The sequence below is a fragment of the Heptranchias perlo genome, chromosome 5, assembly GCF_035084215.1.
Source record: "Heptranchias perlo isolate sHepPer1 chromosome 5, sHepPer1.hap1, whole genome shotgun sequence".
In the NCBI taxonomy this organism is placed as follows: Eukaryota; Metazoa; Chordata; class Chondrichthyes; order Hexanchiformes; family Hexanchidae; genus Heptranchias; species Heptranchias perlo.
Window position 1 is genome coordinate 131,129,277 of NC_090329.1, and position 18,487 is coordinate 131,147,763.

The window sequence follows — 18,487 nt, forward strand, 5'->3', positions numbered from 1 at the left end:
AGGTAACTGGTCCATGAGCTTGGCTCAGTAAGTCGATTCTTGACTCTGGAGTTGGAAGGTTGTGAGTTTAAGCTCATGACCTAGGCTGACAGTGCAGTTCTGAGGGAGTGCTGTATTTTTAGAGGGTGTCCTTTGTAAGTGATGTTAAACTGAAGTCCCCCTGCCCATTATGGTGTTTCAGGTGAATGAAGTCCCTCTGCCCATTATGGTGTTTTAGGTGAATGAAGTCTCTCTGCCCATTATGGTGTTTTAGGTGAATGAAGTCCCTCTGCCCATTATGGTGTTTTAGGTGAATGGAGCCTCTCTGCCCATTATGGTGTTTTAGGTGAATGGAGCCTCTCTGCCCATTATGGTGTTTTAGGTGAATGGAGCCTCTCTGCCCATTATGGTGTTTTAGGTGAATGAAGCCTCTCTGCCCATTATGGTGTTTTAGGTGAATGAAGTCCCTCTGCCCATTATGGTGTTTTAGGTGAATGAAGTCCCCTGCCCATTATGGTGTTTTAGGTGAATGAAGCCTCTCTGCCCATTACGGTGTTTTAGGTGAATGAAGTCCCTCTGCCCATTATGGTGTTTTAGGTGAATGAAGTCCCTCTGCCCATTATGGTGTTTTAGGTGAATGAAGTCCCCCTGCCCATTATGGTGTTTTAGGTGAATGAAGTCCCTCTGCCCATTATGGTGTTTTAGGTGAATGAAGCCTCTCTGCCCATTATGGTGTTTTAGGTGAATGAAGTCCCTCTGCCCATTATGGTGTTTTAGGTGAATGAAGTCCCCTGCCCATTATGGTGTTTTAGGTGAATGAAGCCTCTCTGCCCATTATGGTGTTTTAGGTGAATGAAGCCTCTCTGCCCATTATGGTGTTTTAGGTGAATGAAGTCCCTCTGCCCATTATGGTGTTTCAGGTGAATGAAGTCCCCCTGCCCATTATGGTGTTTTAGGTGAATGAAGTCCCTCTGCCCATTATGGTGTTTTAGGTGAATGAAGTCCCTCTGCCCATTATGGTGTTTTAGGTGAATGAAGTCCCCCTGCCCATTATGGTGTTTTAGGTGAATGAAGTCCCTCTGCCCATTATGGTGTTTTAGGTGAATGAAGTCCCTCTGCCCATTATGGTGTTTTAGGTGAATGAAGTCCCTCTGCCCATTATGGGGTTTTAGGTGAATGAAGTCCCTCTGCCCATTATGGTGTTTTAGGTGAATGAAGCCTCTCTGCCCATTATGGTGTTTTAGGTGAATGAAGTCCCTCTGCCCATTATGGTGTTTTAGGTGAATGAAGCCTCTCTGCCCATTATGGTGTTTTAGGTGAATGAAGCCTCTCTGCCCATTATGGTGTTTTAGGTGAATGAAGCCTCTCTGCCCATTATGGTGTTTTAGGTGAATGAAGTCCCTCTGCCCATTATGGTGTTTTAGGTGAATGAAGTCCCTCTGCCCATTATGGTGTTTTAGGTGAATGAAGCCTCTCTGCCCATTATGGTGTTTTAGGTGAATGAAGCCTCTCTGCCCATTACGGTGTTTAAGGTGAATGAAGTCGCCCTGCCCATTATGGTGTTTTAGGTGAATGAAGTCCCTCTGCCCATTATGGTGTTTTAGGTGAATGAAGTCCCTCTGCCCATTATGGTGTTTTAGGTGAATGAAGTCCCTCTGCCCATTATGGTGTTTTAGGTGAATGAAGCCTCTCTGCCCATTATGGTGTTTTAGGTGAATGAAGTCCCTCTGCCCATTATGGTGTTTTAGGTGAATGAAGCCTCTCTGCCCATTACGGTGTTTTAGGTGAATTAAGTCCCTCTGCCCATTACGGTGTTTTAGGTGAATGAAGTCCCTCTGCCCATTACGGTGTTTTAGGTGAATGAAGTCCCTCTGCCCATTACGGTGTTTTAGGTGAATGAACCCTCTCTGCCCATTATGGTGTTTTAGGTGAATGAAGTCCCTCTGCCCATTATGGTGTTTTAGGTGAATGAAGTCCCCCTGCCCATTATGGTGTTTTAGGTGAATGAAGTCCCTCTGCCCATTATGGTGTTTTAGGTGAATGAAGTCCCTCTGCCCATTATGGTGTTTTAGGTGAATGAAGTCCCTCTGCCCATTATGGTGTTTTAGGTGAATGAAGTCCCTCTGCCCATTATGATGTTTTAGGTGAATGAAGCCTCTCTGCCCATTATGGTGTTTTAGGTGAATGAAGTCCCTCTGCCCATTATGGTGTTTTAGGTGAATGAAGCTTTGCTGCCCATTATGGTGTTTTAGGTGAATGAAGCCTCTCTGCCCATTATGGTGTTTTAGGTGAATGAAGTCCCTCTGCCCATTATGGTGTTTTAGGTGAATGAAGTCCCTCTGCCCATTATGGTGTTTTAGGTGAATGAAGTCCCCCTGCCCATTATGGTGTTTTAGGTGAATGAAGCCTCTCTGCCCATTATGGTGTTTTAGGTGAATGAAGTCCCTCTGCCCATTAGTGTTTTAGGTGAATGAAGCCTCTCTGCCCATTATGGTGTTTTAGGTGAATGAAGTCCCTCTGCCCATTATGGTGTTTTAGGTGAATGAAGCCTCTCTGCCCATTATGGTGTTTTAGGTGAATGAAGTCCCTCTGCCCATTATGGTGTTTTAGGTGAATGAAGTCCCTCTGCCCATTATGGTGTTTTAGGTGAATGAAGCCTCTCTGCCCATTATGGTGTTTTAGGTGAATGAAGTCCCTCTGCCCATTATGGTGTTTTAGGTGAATGAAGCTTCTCTGCCCATTATGGTGTTTTAGGTGAATGAAGCCTCTCTGCCCATTATGGTGTTTTAGGTGAATGAAGTCCCTCTGCCCATTAGTGTTTTAGGTGAATGAAGCCTCTCTGCCCATTATGGTGTTTTAGGTGAATGAAGTCCCTCTGCCCATTATGGTGTTTTAGGTGAATGAAGCCTCTCTGCCCATTATGGTGTTTTAGGTGAATGAAGTCCCTCTGCCCATTATGGTGTTTTAGGTGAATGAAGTCCCTCTGCCCATTATGGTGTTTTAGGTGAATGAAGCCTCTCTGCCCATTATGGTGTTTTAGGTGAATGAAGCCTCTCTGCCCATTACGGTGTTTAAGGTGAATGAAGTCGCCCTGCCCATTATGGTGTTTTAGGTGAATGAAGTCCCTCTGCCCATTATGGTGTTTTAGGTGAATGAAGTCCCTCTGCCCATTATGGTGTTTTAGGTGAATGAAGTCCCTCTGCCCATTATGGTGTTTTAGGTGAATGAAGCCTCTCTGCCCATTATGGTGTTTTAGGTGAATGAAGTCCCTCTGCCCATTATGGTGTTTTAGGTGAATGAAGCCTCTCTGCCCATTACGGTGTTTTAGGTGAATTAAGTCCCTCTGCCCATTACGGTGTTTTAGGTGAATGAAGTCCCTCTGCCCATTACGGTGTTTTAGGTGAATGAAGTCCCTCTGCCCATTACGGTGTTTTAGGTGAATGAACCCTCTCTGCCCATTATGGTGTTTTAGGTGAATGAAGTCCCTCTGCCCATTATGGTTTTTTAGGTGAATGAAGTCCCCCTGCCCATTATGGTGTTTTAGGTGAATGAAGTCCCTCTGCCCATTATGGTGTTTTAGGTGAATGAAGTCCCTCTGCCCATTATGGTGTTTTAGGTGAATGAAGTCCCTCTGCCCATTATGGTGTTTTAGGTGAATGAAGTCCCTCTGCCCATTATGATGTTTTAGGTGAATGAAGCCTCTCTGCCCATTATGGTGTTTTAGGTGAATGAAGTCCCTCTGCCCATTATGGTGTTTTAGGTGAATGAAGTCCCTCTGCCCATTATGGTGTTTTAGGTGAATGAAGCCTCTCTGCCCATTATGGTGTTTTAGGTGAATGAAGTCCCTCTGCCCATTATGGTGTTTTAGGTGAATGAAGTCCCTCTGCCCATTATGGTGTTTTAGGTGAATGAAGTCCCTCTGCCCATTATGGTGTTTTAGGTGAATGAAGTCCCTCTGCCCATTATGGTGTTTTAGGTGAATGAAGTCCCTCTGCCCATTATGGTGTTTTAGGTGAATGAAGTCCCTCTGCCCATTATGGTGTTTTAGGTGAATGAAGTCCCTCTGCCCATTATGGTGTTTTAGGTGAATGAAGTCCCTCTGCCCATTATGGTGTTTTAGGTGAATGAAGCCTCTCTGCCCATTATGGTGTTTTAGGTGAATGAAGTCCCTCTGCCCATTATGGTGTTTTAGGTGAATGAAGCCTCTCTGCCCATTATGGTGTTTTAGGTGAATGAAGTCCCTCTGCCCATTATGGTGTTTTAGGTGAATGAAGTCCCTCTGCCCATTATGGTGTTTTAGGTGAATGAAGTCCCTCTGCCCATTATGGTGTTTTAGGTGAATGAAGTCCCTCTGCCCATTACGGTGTTTTAGGTGAATGAAGTCCCTCTGCCCATTATGGTGTTTAAGGTGAATGAAGTCCCTCTGCCCATTATGGTGTTTAAGGTGAATGAAGTCCCTCTGCCCATTAGTGTTTTAGGTGAATGAAGCCTCTCTGCCCATTATGGTGTTTTAGGTGAATGAAGTCCCTCTGCCCATTATGGTGTTTTAGGTGAATGAAGTCCCTCTGCCCATTATGGTGTTTTAGGTGAATGAAGTCCCTCTGCCCATTATGGTGTTTTAGGTGAATGAAGTCCCTCTGCCCATTATGGTGTTTTAGGTGAATGAAGCCTCTCTGCCCATTATGGTGTTTTAGGTGAATGAAGTCCCTCTGCCCATTATGGTGTTTTAGGTGAATGAAGCTTCGCTGCCCATTATGGTGTTTTAGGTGAATGAAGCCTCTCTGCCCATTATGGTGTTTTAGGTGAATGAAGTCCCTCTGCCCATTATGGTGTTTTAGGTGAATGAAGCCTCTCTGCCCATTATGGTGTTTTAGGTGAATGAAGTCCCTCTGCCCATTATGGTGTTTTAGGTGAATGAAGTCCCTCTGCCCATTATGGTGTTTTAGGTGAATGAAGCCTCTCTGCCCATTACGGTGTTTTAGGTGAATGAAGTCCCTCTGCCCATTACGGTGTTTTAGGTGAATGAAGTCCCTCTGCCCATTATGGTGTTTTAGGTGAATGAAGTCCCTCTGCCCATTATGGTGTTTTAGGTGAATGAAGTCCCCCTGCCCATTATGGTGTTTTAGGTGAATGAAGCCTCTCTGCCCATTATGGTGTTTTAGGTGAATGAAGTCCCTCTGCCCATTATGGTGTTTTAGGTGAATGAAGTCCCCCTGCCCATTATGGTGTTTTAGGTGAATGAAGTCCCTCTGCCCATTATGGTGTTTTAGGTGAATGAAGCCTCTCTGCCCATTATGGTATTTTAGGTGAATGAAGTCCCTCTGCCCATTATGGTGTTTTAGGTGAAGGAAGTCCCTCTGCCCATTATGGTGTTTTAGGTGAATGAAGTCCCTCTGCCCATTACGGTGTTTTAGGTGAATGAGGTCCCTCTGCCCATTACGGTGTTTTAGGTGAATGAAGTCCCTCTGCCCATTACGGTGTTTTAGGTGAATGAAGTCCCTCTGCCCATTACGGTGTTTTAGGTGAATGAAGTCCCTCTGCCCATTATGGTGTTTTAGGTGAATGAAGTCCCTCTGCCCATTATGGTGTTTTAGGTGAATGAAGCCTCTCTGCCCATTATGGTGTTTTAGGTGAATGAAGTCCCTCTGCCCATTATGGTGTTTTAGGTGAATGAAGTCCCTCTGCCCATTATGGTGTTTTAGGTGAATGAAGTCCCCCTGCCCATTATGGTGTTTTAGGTGAATGAAGCCTCTCTGCCCATTATGGTGTTTTAGGTGAATGAAGTCCCTCTGCCCATTAGTGTTTTAGGTGAATGAAGCCTCTCTGCCCATTATGGTGTTTTAGGTGAATGAAGTCCCTCTGCCCATTATGGTGTTTTAGGTGAATGAAGCCTCTCTGCCCATTATGGTGTTTTAGGTGAATGAAGTCCCTCTGCCCATTATGGTGTTTTAGGTGAATGAAGTCCCTCTGCCCATTATGGTGTTTTAGGTGAATGAAGCCTCTCTGCCCATTATGGTGTTTTAGGTGAATGAAGTCCCTCTGCCCATTATGGTGTTTTAGGTGAATGAAGCTTCTCTGCCCATTATGGTGTTTTAGGTGAATGAAGTCCCTCTGCCCATTATGGTGTTTTAGGTGAATGAAGCCTCTCTGCCATTATGGTGGTTTAGGTGGATGTTAAAGTTCCAGTTGCATTAATCCAGGAACAGCAGGGCATTCTCCTGGGATCCCAGCCAACATTTCTCCCTCAGTCAACAGCACCAAGAATGAAATAGTCATTCACGACACTGCTGTTGATGGGATCCTTCTGTGTGCCAAATGTCTGCTGCCTTTATCTACATAACAGCCACTGCACTTCAAAATATTTCATTGTGTGTGAAGCACAGAAATGTTTGAGAGAGGTGATGAGTCTTTTTAACTGTTAGCATTTGATTGTCAGCAGCACAGTTGTACGTTAAGTAATAGCTTGTGATACAACACATCCTTATTCTGTGATCTCCCACTTGCTAAACTTGCCTTTGATTTGCAGGTGAATGTAGCACCCACTGCCAGCCGCGTTTTACTGCTGGAGAATATGACTCGTTACTGGGCAATTATCCAGATTCGGATCAAGCGATGCCAGCAGGTATGTCCTCGGACTATTTTGGACCCTTAAAATTTGTGCGATTATTGATGAAGTAACAACGAAGCATTTCTTAACATAATTTGTTCCAAAAAAAGTTCAAATATTCTCAGGTTTCTTAATTTACTGAGATTCACACTCGCTGTGCAGAAATGTTGTTTAACTGGAGTAGCCGGAGCAGCACTGCTATGTCTAGTTAATCATTTCTTTTCCTAAATCAAGGGTGGCATTGATACTCGTGTTCATGGATTTGAAGTTCTGGGGCCAAAGCCGACCTTCTGGCCTGTGTTCAAGGAGCAGCTTTGCTGTCGGACTTACCTCTTCTACACAACAAAGGCGCACACCTGGTGTCAGGAGATTCAGGAGGACAAGATGCAACTGCTGCAGCTTTTCAACAAGTGAGTGACCTGGCAAATGTGGTACCATAACCTTCCACTGCTGCATTCACACCAAACTTAAAAAGGGAATTGGAATCCATGTTTGGAAGTATAATACAAAAATAAAAAGTGCTGGACAGAGGGCATCTATGGAGAGAACAGATGAGTTAACATTTCAGGTGTGGACCCTTTTTTCTAAACTATTTGACAAAGGGTCCACACCTGAAACGTTAACTCATCTGTTCTCTCCACAGGTGCTGAGTGTTTCCTTCAGTTTCTATTTTTGTTTGCTTTCCAGCATCTGCAGTTCTTTTTCTTCGGGTTTCTTGTGGAACTCTAGTTGCTGTTGTGTTGTTGTGATCCAGTGTCCCGAGTCAGTCCTCAGGGTGAGCTCTTGCTACCTATGTCAGCGTACTTTTACTGCTCAATATTTCAGTCATTTGTTGTGTGCCCAGGGCTTGCATTTCAACTTAATGGCTTTTTATCCTGTACTCTCGTAATTTTCCTTGTCTGTGGAAGGTGACAGAATAAACCAGTCCCTAGATTGTGGCCTAGGTTATAACTGCCAAACCGATTTATTGAACAGTAGCAATGATGCTGTAGATCTTATAGTAGTTATTAAGCTTAACTGTCTTGAGTAAGTAGATAATAACAAATAGTCCCAAGTGCCACACTAAACTATATATTGCATATAATCTTGTCTGGCGGTACGTTTATTTTTCATCATCCACGGAATCATAGAAAGGCTACAAAGAATCACAGAAGGAGGCCATTTGGCCCATCGAGTCCGGGCCGACTCTATGCAAGAGCAACCCAGCTAGTTCCACTCCCTCTATCCCAGTAGCCCTGCAAATTTTTTCCTTTCAAGTATTTATGCAGTTCCCTTTTGAAGGCCATGATTGAATCTGCCTCCATCGCCCCCTCGGGCAGTGCATTCCAGATCACAATCACTCGCTGTGTAAAAAAGTTTTTCCTCATGTCACCTTTGGTTCTTTTGCCAATCACCTTAAATCTGCGTCCTCTGGTCCTTGACCTTCTGCCATTGGGAACAATTTCTCTCTATCTACTCTATCCAGACCCTTCATGATTTTGAATACCTCTTTCAAATCTCCTCGCAACTGTCCCTGTTCTAAGGAGAACAACCCCAGCTTCTCGAGTCTATCCACGTAACTAAAGTCTCCCATCCCTGGAATCATTTTAGTAAATCTCTTCTGCACTCTTCACATCTTTCCTGAAGGGCGGTGCCTAGAACTGGACACAATACTCCAGTTGTGGCTGAACCAGTGTTTTATAAAGGTTCATCATGACTTCCATACTTTTGTACTCAATGCCTCTACTTATAAAGCCCAGGATGCCGTATGCTTTTTTAACTGCTCTAAACCTGCCCTGCAACCTTCAGTGATTTGGGCACATACACCCCCAGATCTCTCTGTTCCGGTACCCCTTTTGGCATTGTGCCCTCTAGTTTATATTGCCTCTCCTTGTTCTTCCTACCGAAATGTATCACTTCGCATTTTTCTGTGTTAAATTTCATCTGCCACATGCCACCAGCCTGTCCATATCCTCTTGAAGTCTATCACTTTCCTCCCCACTGTTTACTATAATTCCAAGTTTTGTGTCATCTGCAAATTTTGAAATTGTGCCCTGTACACCCAAGTCCAAGTCATTAATGTATATCAAGAAAAGCAGTGGTCCATCACTGACCCCTGGGAATCACCACTGTACACCTCCCTCCAGTCCAAAAAACAACCGTTCACCACTACTCTCTGTTTCCCGTCACTTAGCCAATTCTATATCCATGTTGCTGGTGCCCCCTTTATTCCGTGGGCTGCAGTCTTGATGATAAGCCTACCGTGCGGCACTTTATCAAATGCCTTTTGAAAGTCCATATACACCACATCAACTGCATTGCCCTCATCAAAAAACTCTATCAGGCGAGTTAAACACGATTTGCCTTTAACAAATCTGTGCTGGCTTTCCCCGAATCAATCCGCCCTTGTCCAAGGGACTCTTAATTCTGTCCTGGATTATCGTTTCTAAAAGTTTCCCTACCACTGAGGTTAAACTGACAAGTCTATAGTTGCTGGGTTTATCCTTACACCCTTTTTTGAACAAGGTGTAACATTTGCAATTCTCCAGTGTCTGGCATCACCCCCGTATCTACAGATGTTTGGAAGATTATGTCCAGTATCTCCTCAATTTCCACCCGTACTTCCCTCAGAAACCTAGGATGTATCACATCTGGACCGGGTGACTTATCTACTTTACAGATAGCCTTTCAAGTACCTCCATCAATTTTTAGCCCATCCAGTGTCTCAACTATATCTTCCTTTACTGAGACTGTGGAAGAATCTTCTTCCTTGGTAAAGACAGATGCAAAGTACTCATTTAGTACCTCAGTCATCCCCTCTGCCTCCATGAGTAGATGTCCTTTATGGTCCCTAATCAGCCCCACCCCTCCTCTTACCCGTTTACTGTTTACATGTCTGTAAAAGACTTTTGGATTCCCTTTTATGTTGGTCACCAGTCTATTCTCATACTCTCTCTTTGCCCCTCTTATTTCCTTCTTTACTTCCCCTCTGAACTTTCTATATTCTGCCTGGTTCTCACTTGTGTTATCAACCTGACATCTGTCATACGCCCCTTTTTTCCATTTCATCTTACTCACTATCTCTTTTGTCATCCAGGGAGCTCTGGCTTTAGTTGCCCTACCTTTCTGCCTCGTGGGAATGTGCCTAGACTGTACCCGAACCATCTCCTCCTTAAAGGCCGCCCACTATTCAATTACGGTTTTGCCTACCAATCTTTGATTCCAACTTACCCGGGACAGATCCGTTCTCATCTCATTGAAATTGGCCCTTCTCCAATTGAGTATTTTTACTTTAGAGTGGTCCATGTCCTTTTCCATAGCTATTCTAAGCCTTATGATATTATGATTGCTGCTCCCTAAATGCTCCCCCCACTGACACTTGCTCCACTTGGCCCATCTTATTCCCTAGAACCACGTCCATCAATGCCTCCTTCCTCATTGGGCCGGAAACGTACTGGTTAAGAAAGTTATCTTGAACACATTTCAAAAATTCCCTCCCCCTCTGTTCCCCTTATTAATATTATTATTGTTATCCCAGTCTATATTAGGATAGTTGAAGTCCCCTGTTATCACTACTCTATAGCTTTTGCACCTCTTTAATTTCCTAACAAATTTGCTCCTCTATATCCTTCCCACTAGTTGGTGGCCTGTGGAATACACCCGGTAGTGTAATGGCACCTCTTTTATTTCTTAACTCTAACAAATAGATTCTGTCCTTGACCCCTCCAGGATATCCTCTCTCTCCAGCACTGCCAATATTCTCCTTAATCAATACTGCCACCCCCCACCCCCTTCCTTTCTTTCCTTCCCTATCTTTCCTGAACACCTTGTATCTAGGAATGTTTACTACCCAATCCTGCCCTTTTTTGAGCCAGGTCTCCATTATCGCAACGACAGCGTAGTCCCATGTGGCTATTTGTGCCTGCAGCTCACCAACCTTGTTTCCACGCTTTGTGCATTTACACACATGCACTGCAAACCAGTCTTGGACTTTCTTATACGTACTCTTAGTCTGATCCCACCTAATACTCTACTATTACTTGCTTTAGTGCTATTTTTCTCCCCTGTTCCTTTGTGCCCCTTGTTTCTCTTTTCCATTGCTACATCTGGTGCCCATCCCCCTGCCACATTAGTTTAAACCCCCCCCCCAACAAACAGCACTAGCGAACCCCCCCCCGCAAGGACATTGATCCCAGCTCCGTTGAGGTGCAACCTGTCCGGCCTGTACAGGACCCACCTCCCCCAAAACTGGTCCCGATGCCCCAGAAATCTAAAGCCCTCCCTCCTGCACCATCTCTCCAGCCATGCATTCATCTGCTCTATCCTCCTATTTCTATGCTCACTAGAGCATTGCGCCAGGAGTAATCCGGATATTACTACCTTTTGAGCTTTCGGAGGCTTCCTCCTTCCTCAGGTAAATGGGAAGGAGGAAGCCTCCGAAAGCTTGTAGATTTCAAATAAAAATTGTTGGACTATAACTTGGTGTTGTAAAATTGTTTACAATTGTCAACCCCAGTCCATCACCGGCATCTCCACATCATACCTTTTGAGGTCCTGCTTCTTAATCTCTTTCCTGATTCCTTATAATCTGCCTGCAGGACCTCATCCTTCTTTCTACGTATGTCGTTGGTACCGCTGTGTGGACCACAATCTCTGGTTGTTCACCTTCTCCCCGGCTCCTCTCCCACCCCCCAGAATGTTCTGCAACTGCTCAGTGACATCCTTGACCTTGGCACCAGGAAGGCAACATACCATCCTGGAATCGTGTTTGCTGCCACGGAAACACCTGTCTGTTCCCCTAACTATAGAATCCCCGATCAGAACTGAATACTGGTTACCAGTAGAGAATGCTTCTGTTTTGACCATATCTCTCTGAAGGTTTTAAACAGATTCTCCAATTTGAAAAAGACCAGCTGAGAAATATATTTCAAAAAATGACCATAATCAAGAAAATACAATTAAGTGTTGAACTCGAAAGAAAGCTGCTAATCAAACAAGGTGTTTGAACCAATTGAACAAGATGTTTGTATTTGAATTGAATAGCTAGGCCCCTCCCTTGGACACCTGACACAGACAAATAGACTAAGTCTGCAATTAATGTATCAAAGTAGACCAGGCATATTTTATTCGTGAAACTGTTTTTTAACCCTTATGTAATATGATAGAAGGGAAGACGCCATATGTGTACACAAAAACTTTTTTCCAAGTACATTGGAGATGTTTACCTCCCAGCCACTTCAACGCCTTCCTTTATAAAGTGTAACCTCTGACTTGCCATGAGCAATGTCATGGACTATCTGCTTGTAATAAATAAAAACACATCCCCTTCAGTAAAGTGTGTGCTTTGTAATCCTGAGAAATGTACCTTCTGTGAAAATGCCTTAAATTAATCAGCAAGATTTAGATTTTTAATAGATGAATGGAAAATAAGTACTTCTTTTCTTCACAGGTTAAACAGCGCTTTGCGACATGAACAGATGTTTGCCGATCGTTTCCTTCCAGATGCAGAAGCAGCTGAAGCATTGGGACGAACTTGTTGGGAGGCCTTGATCAATCCCATTGTATTCAGTATCACAGCTTTGGGTATGTATCATAAACAGTTATGGACACGGAATTCAATAATGTGCTTTTAATTTTCCTTTGCTATCCACGGGTCATAGAACCTTTCCCAGTAATGAGAGGGCACGAACTTAAGATAATCATCAAAAGTAAATGTGAAGTTAGAAAAAATTCTTTACATAGAGTAATTAGGAAGTGAAATGATCTGCCACAAACTGTTGTTAATGTAGAGCCCATCAATTTGTTTAAAAGGGAATTATATTGTTGGTTGAAAAAGCAGAATAGTAGAGTATGGGGAATAAGCAGTGCAGTGGGATTAGACTCCGGTGGCTTGTGCGGGGAAAACATTGGCACAGACTTAATGGGCCAAACGGCCTCTTTCTATGTTCTGGCATTCCAATACACTAAATAGTCCTCGTGACAATACAGTACTTGCACTGAATACCAAAAGTTTAGCTGATCAGTTGCCTGTGAATTTCTGTCTTGCATGTTTTTTTTGTCATGTTTATAACTCTGTTTCTCCTGCTTCAGACAACACTAATCCTAGCCCATTATCTTGGCTATTGAGTGAATACCTGGAGAATTCAGAGATCTGTAAGCGGGGAAAAGGACGAGCTGCCATATTCAATTCCAGGGTTCGGCGTCTCTGCCACCTTCTGGTTCACGTAGATACTAGCAGGACTGAAATGGAGGAGCTGAAACCAGCCACCAAGCCTGGTAAGTCTACTGGTCGGGAATACTACTAAAACCTTTTTTTATTCTTAGGATGTGGGTGACGCTGGGGTTATTAAGAGTCGACCATGCAGTGTGCGACTGGAGTCACATGTAGGTCCTTCCGTGGAGGTCTTTAGTGAACCAGTTGGGTTTTTCTGACAGTCCGGCAGCTTTTATAATTTTATCTGGTGCCAGCCCACAAATCACCAGTTTCCCAACTTGCCGTGGTTTGATTTGAGCTCAAAACCTCGAGCTCTAGTCCAGTACCATAACCACTGGGCTACCGTACCCTTGTCATCAAGGGTATAGTGTAGGCAAGAGTGGAAAACCCAGTGTGTATTGTTTTTTTTCTTTAGCTTCAATGGGTTTATTACAAAACTGGAGGGTGGTTTTAGAAAGAGAGAGCAAACTTGCATTTATATTGCCCTTTGACACATCTTTTATGTCCCAAAATGCTTCATGTAAAATGAAAAGTTTTAAAGTGTAATCACCGTTGACATTACTTACTTGCTATATTACCCGTCATGGTACCTGCGTTGCTCTCCACTCCAGTACCTTTGGCAATGGGCTTATAAATTGTCAGTGGGGATTAAGTGTTAAACTGGTGGGGCTTTTTGGGCCAAAAATATTAGTATCATGAATGCCTCGTGGAGCTGAATTTAAATATTTACCCCTCTGACTCTGAACAAATTCACTTGTTTGTCAAATATACCACATTTACATTTTAAAGTTTGATTTTCCTTGGTACTATGCAGTACAGCAGCTGGTAGTAATCTGCCAGGAAACAATAGTTCACATAGTAGTATTACTGTGTTGTACACTGTCCGGTTTGTGTATCTCATTAATTTATCTCTCTGCCAGGATAAATCACAGCGACCTGTTCACAATATGTATATTATATGTATATGTACTTCGACTTCCTTGCTCACTTTCCTTCCAAATGGACTTTCCTTCAATTGTGTTATGCTCTCCTTAAGACATGTAACTTCAGGTTTACCTCCTTTGCCCATTGTAAGTATATAGTGGCTATCACTCCAGACCTGAGCTATCCCATTACTCTGATTCCCAACCCTTTTTGCACCCCTTTCATCTCCATGATCCCCTTCCTCTTGGAGTTCCAGTCACTCACTTCTGACCCCTCCACTCCGATTCCTTCTCCAGCATGCTTCTCACCGTTGTTCCTCTTGGATGGGCTTATAGATTCCCACTGCTCCTTAACTAGGCTCTGCAAAACCGGCTGCTAATTGTTGTAAAGTATAAGCAACAACTGCGTTATTCCATTCTCCAGTCATATACCCTGCTCCTCAGAAATCAATTTTTCGAACTTTTTCCCCATTCCCCTCCCTTCCACCTGCCACTTCCATTGATCCCCTTGGTGAGTCTTGCCACTGTCCACTGCCAAATTGCTCTACAAAATCCTTGCTCCCTTGCAAACAAGACCACCCATTTACAACCTCATTCTCGATGCATCCATTGACATCTTGGACCTGGCTGAAACTTGCTTCACTCACTGAAGCTGCTCTTCTCTGCGACTCGTTTTACCCACCCAAGCCGCTGTGGGGTCATAGTTCTCATTTATTTGAATCATCCACCGCTACAGGTGAGGTGCCTGAAGATTGGAGGGTAGCAAATGTTGTGCCTTTGTTTAAGAAGGGCGGCAGGGAAAAGCCTGGGAACTACAGACCAGTGAGCCTGACATCTGTAGTGGGTAAGTTGTTAGAGGGTATTCTGAGGGACAGGATCTACAGGCATTTGGAGAGGCAGGGACTAATTAGGAACAGTCAGCATGGTTTTGTGAGAGGAAAATCATGTCTCACGAATTTGATTGAGTTTTTTGAAGGGGTAACCAAGAAGATAGATGAGGGCTGTGCAGTAGACGTGGTCTACATGGACTTCAGCAAAGCATTTGACAAGGTGCTGCATGGTAGGTTGTTACATAAGGTTAAATCTCATGGGATCCAAGGTGAGGTAGCCAATTGGATACAAAATTGGCTTGACGACAGAAGACAGAGGGTGGTTGTGGAGGGTTGTTTTTCAAACTGGATGCCTGTGTCCAGCGGTGTGCCTCAGGGATCGGTGCTGGGTCCGCTGTTATTTGTTATTTATATTAATGATTTGGATGAGAATTTAGGAGGCATGGTTAGTAAGTTTGCAGATGACACCAAGATTGGTGGCATTGTGGACAGTGAAGAAGGTTATCTGGGATTGCAACGGGATCTTGATCAATTGGGCCAGTGGGCCGATGAATGGCAGATGGAGTTTAATTTAGATAAATGTGAGGTGATGCATTTTGGTAGATCGAATCGGGCCAGGACCTACTCCGTTAATGGTAGGGCGTTGGGGAGAGTTATAGAACAAAGAGATCTAGGAGTACAGATTCATAGCTCCTTGAAAGTGGAGTCACAGGTGGATAGGGTGGTGAAGAAGGCATTCGGCATGCTTGGTTTCATTGGTCAGAACATTGAATGCAGGAGTTGGGATGTCTTGTTGAAGTTGTACAGGGCATTGGTGAGGCCACACTTGGAGTACTGTGTACAGTTCTGGTCACCCTATTATAGAAAGGATATTATTAAACTAGAAAGAGTGCAGAAAAGATTTACTAGGATGCTACCGGGACTTGATGGTTTGACTTACAGGGAGAGGTTAGACAGACTGGGACTTTTTTCCCTGGAGAGTAGGAGGTTAAGGGGTGATCTTATAGAAGTCTATAAAATAATGAGGGGCATAGATAAGGTCGATAGTCAAAATCTTTTCCCAAAGGTAGGGGAGTCTATAACGAGGGGGCATAGATTTAAGGTGAGAGGGGAGAGATACAAAAGGGTCCAGAGAGGCAATTTTTTCACTCAAAGGGTGGTGAGTGTCTGGAACGAGCTGCCAGAGGCAGTAGTAGAGGCGGGTACAATTTTGTCTTTTAAAAAGCATTTGGACAGTTACATGGGTAAGATGGGTATAGAGGGATATGGGCCAAGTGCAGGCAATTGGGACTAGCTTAGTGGTATAAACTGGGCGACATGGACATGTTGGGCCGAAGGGCCTGTTTCCATGTTGTAACTTCTATGATTCTATGATCTCTTGATCCCACCTTAACCTGCCCTCTTACTCCTCCGGCTCTCAGATTTTGACAGCCTCCAGGTCCTCATTCAGTCTCATCCTGAACATTAACTTTCCCACTCCAAGGCCAGCCCCTTGACCTGGTCATTGCATGTGACCGTATGAAGTCTATCACCGACCAAGCCGTTTTTACCTTGTTTACCTCGACAGCCAGATGTTCTGGTCTGCTCCAACCCGTCTTCCTGGGAATGGAAACTACCTCCTGCTCCCTCTGCTGTGGCCCTGCTTTTGACACCCGTATCCTGACAAAGTAGTCACGGTCTTCCACTCCTGCTGCTCCTCCTGATACAGCATCTATCATCACATCCTCAAATCTGAGGCTGCAGACTTGGGTATTTATGATGCACAATTAGCTTGACCGTCCACTGCTTGATCTGGCTCAACCTTTTAAACAAATATAACAAGTCGCTACAACAACATGCATTTATATAGCCTTTAACGTAGTAAAAACATCCCAAGGCACTTCACAGGAACGTTAACAGTCAAAATTTGACATAGAGCCACAAAGAGATATTAGGACAGATGACCAAAAGCTTGGTCAAAGAGGTAGGTTTTAAGGAGCGACTTATAGGAGGAGAGAAAGGTAGAGAGGCGGAGAAATTCAGGGAGGGAATTCCTAGGCAGCTGAAGGCGCGGCTGCCAGCGGAGCGACGATGAAAATCGGGGATGCGCAGGAGGCCAGAGTTGGAAGAACAGTGTATTTTCGGGGAGGTTGTAGGGCTGGAGGAGGTCGCAGAGATAGGGAGGGGTGAGGCCATGGAGGGATTTGAACATAAGAATGAGAATTTTAAAATTGAGGCTTTGCCGGACCAGGAGCCAATGTAGGCCAGGGAGCACAGGGTTGATGGGAGAACGGGGCTTGTGCGAATTAGAATATGGGCAGCAGAGTTTTGGATGATCTGAAGTTTACAGAGGGTGGAAGGCCGGCCAGGAGAGCATTGGAAGGAAAGGCAAATCTTAAACTCATTTTTTCCTCTGCAAGTAGCTTCTTCAGAGTTCCCTCCCTACAATTCTGGCAGCAGTTGTGTGGACCTCATGAGTTTCTTTATCTCAAATTGAGGCTGTCCTCGCGGCTGATCTTCTCCCCAGGCTCGCAGGCCCTCCCTCCCCCTGCCCCTGGCTCGCTGATGTCGTCACTGACCAAGTCGGGCATTGTTCTTCACTTTTCAAACAGCCATACTTACTCTGCTCCTTAAAATGCCACAGCCTTTCTGTCCTCTAACTATCACCTCATCCCTTATATCCCTTTCCTTTTCAAGGTTCTAGAGATTAGTGCTGTGCCCATTTCTCTAACCACTCCATACGAATCCAGCTTCTGTCCCAACCACAGCACTAAACCACCCATGACATTTTATATGACTTCGACCATTTCCCTGCTTGACTCCTTCAAAATTGTCTTAAAAACTGGCCGCTTCATGGTGTCACTCCTCCCTACATTTACAACCCCCTACATCCCTGCCAACACTAACTGCTCTTCCAGTGCTAGTGTACTATTCCTTCCTACCCACTCAACCATACTCTGGAATACCCTCCCTAAACCCTTGCATCTCTTTACCACCTTCAAAGCCCTCCTTAAAACCCACTTCTTGGACACTATCTGACCCGGTTCCGCTTCTGCCAGATATTGTTCCCAAACAGTGAAGCACCTCGAGTTGTTTTGTATATTAAAAGTGCTATATAAATGCAAGTACTTGTATAGGTAGGGCAGGGCTTTCAGTTCTAAGGCTTAATCTCATGACTGTCAAATTCATTAATCATTCCAATTTAGTGTTCTGGGGCTTTATTTATACAGCACTATACAGAAGTTTTAAGTTCACGGAGTTTTCTGTCATAATGTAGTGTCAGTATTTCCTACTATCTGAAACTAGATGAAGTGTAAAGCAGAATTACACGGGAAATGTAGGTTATCTGAAATGAATTGGAGTTTTGGCTTGGAAATGAGATTGAATCAGTTGCACAAGATTCTGGTTTAGCTGGTTTTCAGCACAAAACTATCCCCAATTCTGACTTAGAGATTGCAGAATTGTTGAAATAGGAAAGTGTTTGTGTCGTAGGGTAGGCCCCTCTGAAATGGGACTGAGACACTTGTTAAGGCAAGGTAGAGGGAGCTGTACTGCTAAGGCTGCACTGGGAGTGCTTTCTGCTGACACTAGATGTCTAAAATTGGAGGAGTTCCTTTCCTCAGCGCTAATACTCATCTTGATGAGCGCAAGGATTTTTTAAAAGATGGCAAAGCACATTGTAGCACTTGGGTGTGCTGTTGGAGCGTTGGGTATAGATTCAGCCTCCTGCACTGAGTTTCCCATCTTAGGCATGCTGCTTGAGGGGGGAGAAGAGAAGTCAAATGGGGTGTCTCGGCTGTGTCAATTGGGTGGAGCACCCATCTACCCTCGAGAGCAGCGCACTGAAGAGAAGATAGAGAAGGGGAAGGATGTATACTCTGTGGGGATTTGTGATCTCATAGTTGAAGTGCAGGGCCTTTATATTGCAGAACAGAACATATTAAAATTATGCTGTGCTGAGTCTGAGCATCAATAA

General features: G+C 44.3%; 1 protein-coding gene across 3 annotated transcripts in view; it reads left to right on the forward strand.

The window, feature by feature from the left end:
* LOC137322123 (cullin-9) overlaps window positions 1-18,487 on the forward strand; it is a 344,721-nt gene that overhangs the window by 162,943 nt on the left and 163,291 nt on the right. For all 3 annotated transcript variants that reach the window (XR_010962966.1, XM_067985222.1, XM_067985223.1), the window contains exons 17-20: window positions 6,506-6,601; window positions 6,821-6,996; window positions 12,015-12,148; window positions 12,656-12,841. Coding sequence is in view for 2 of the 3 variants with exons in the window: in XM_067985222.1 (XP_067841323.1) it covers window positions 6,506-6,601; window positions 6,821-6,996; window positions 12,015-12,148; window positions 12,656-12,841 (592 nt within the window). In the remaining variant the exon portion in view is untranslated. The remainder of the gene's footprint in view (window positions 1-6,505; window positions 6,602-6,820; window positions 6,997-12,014; window positions 12,149-12,655; window positions 12,842-18,487) is intronic.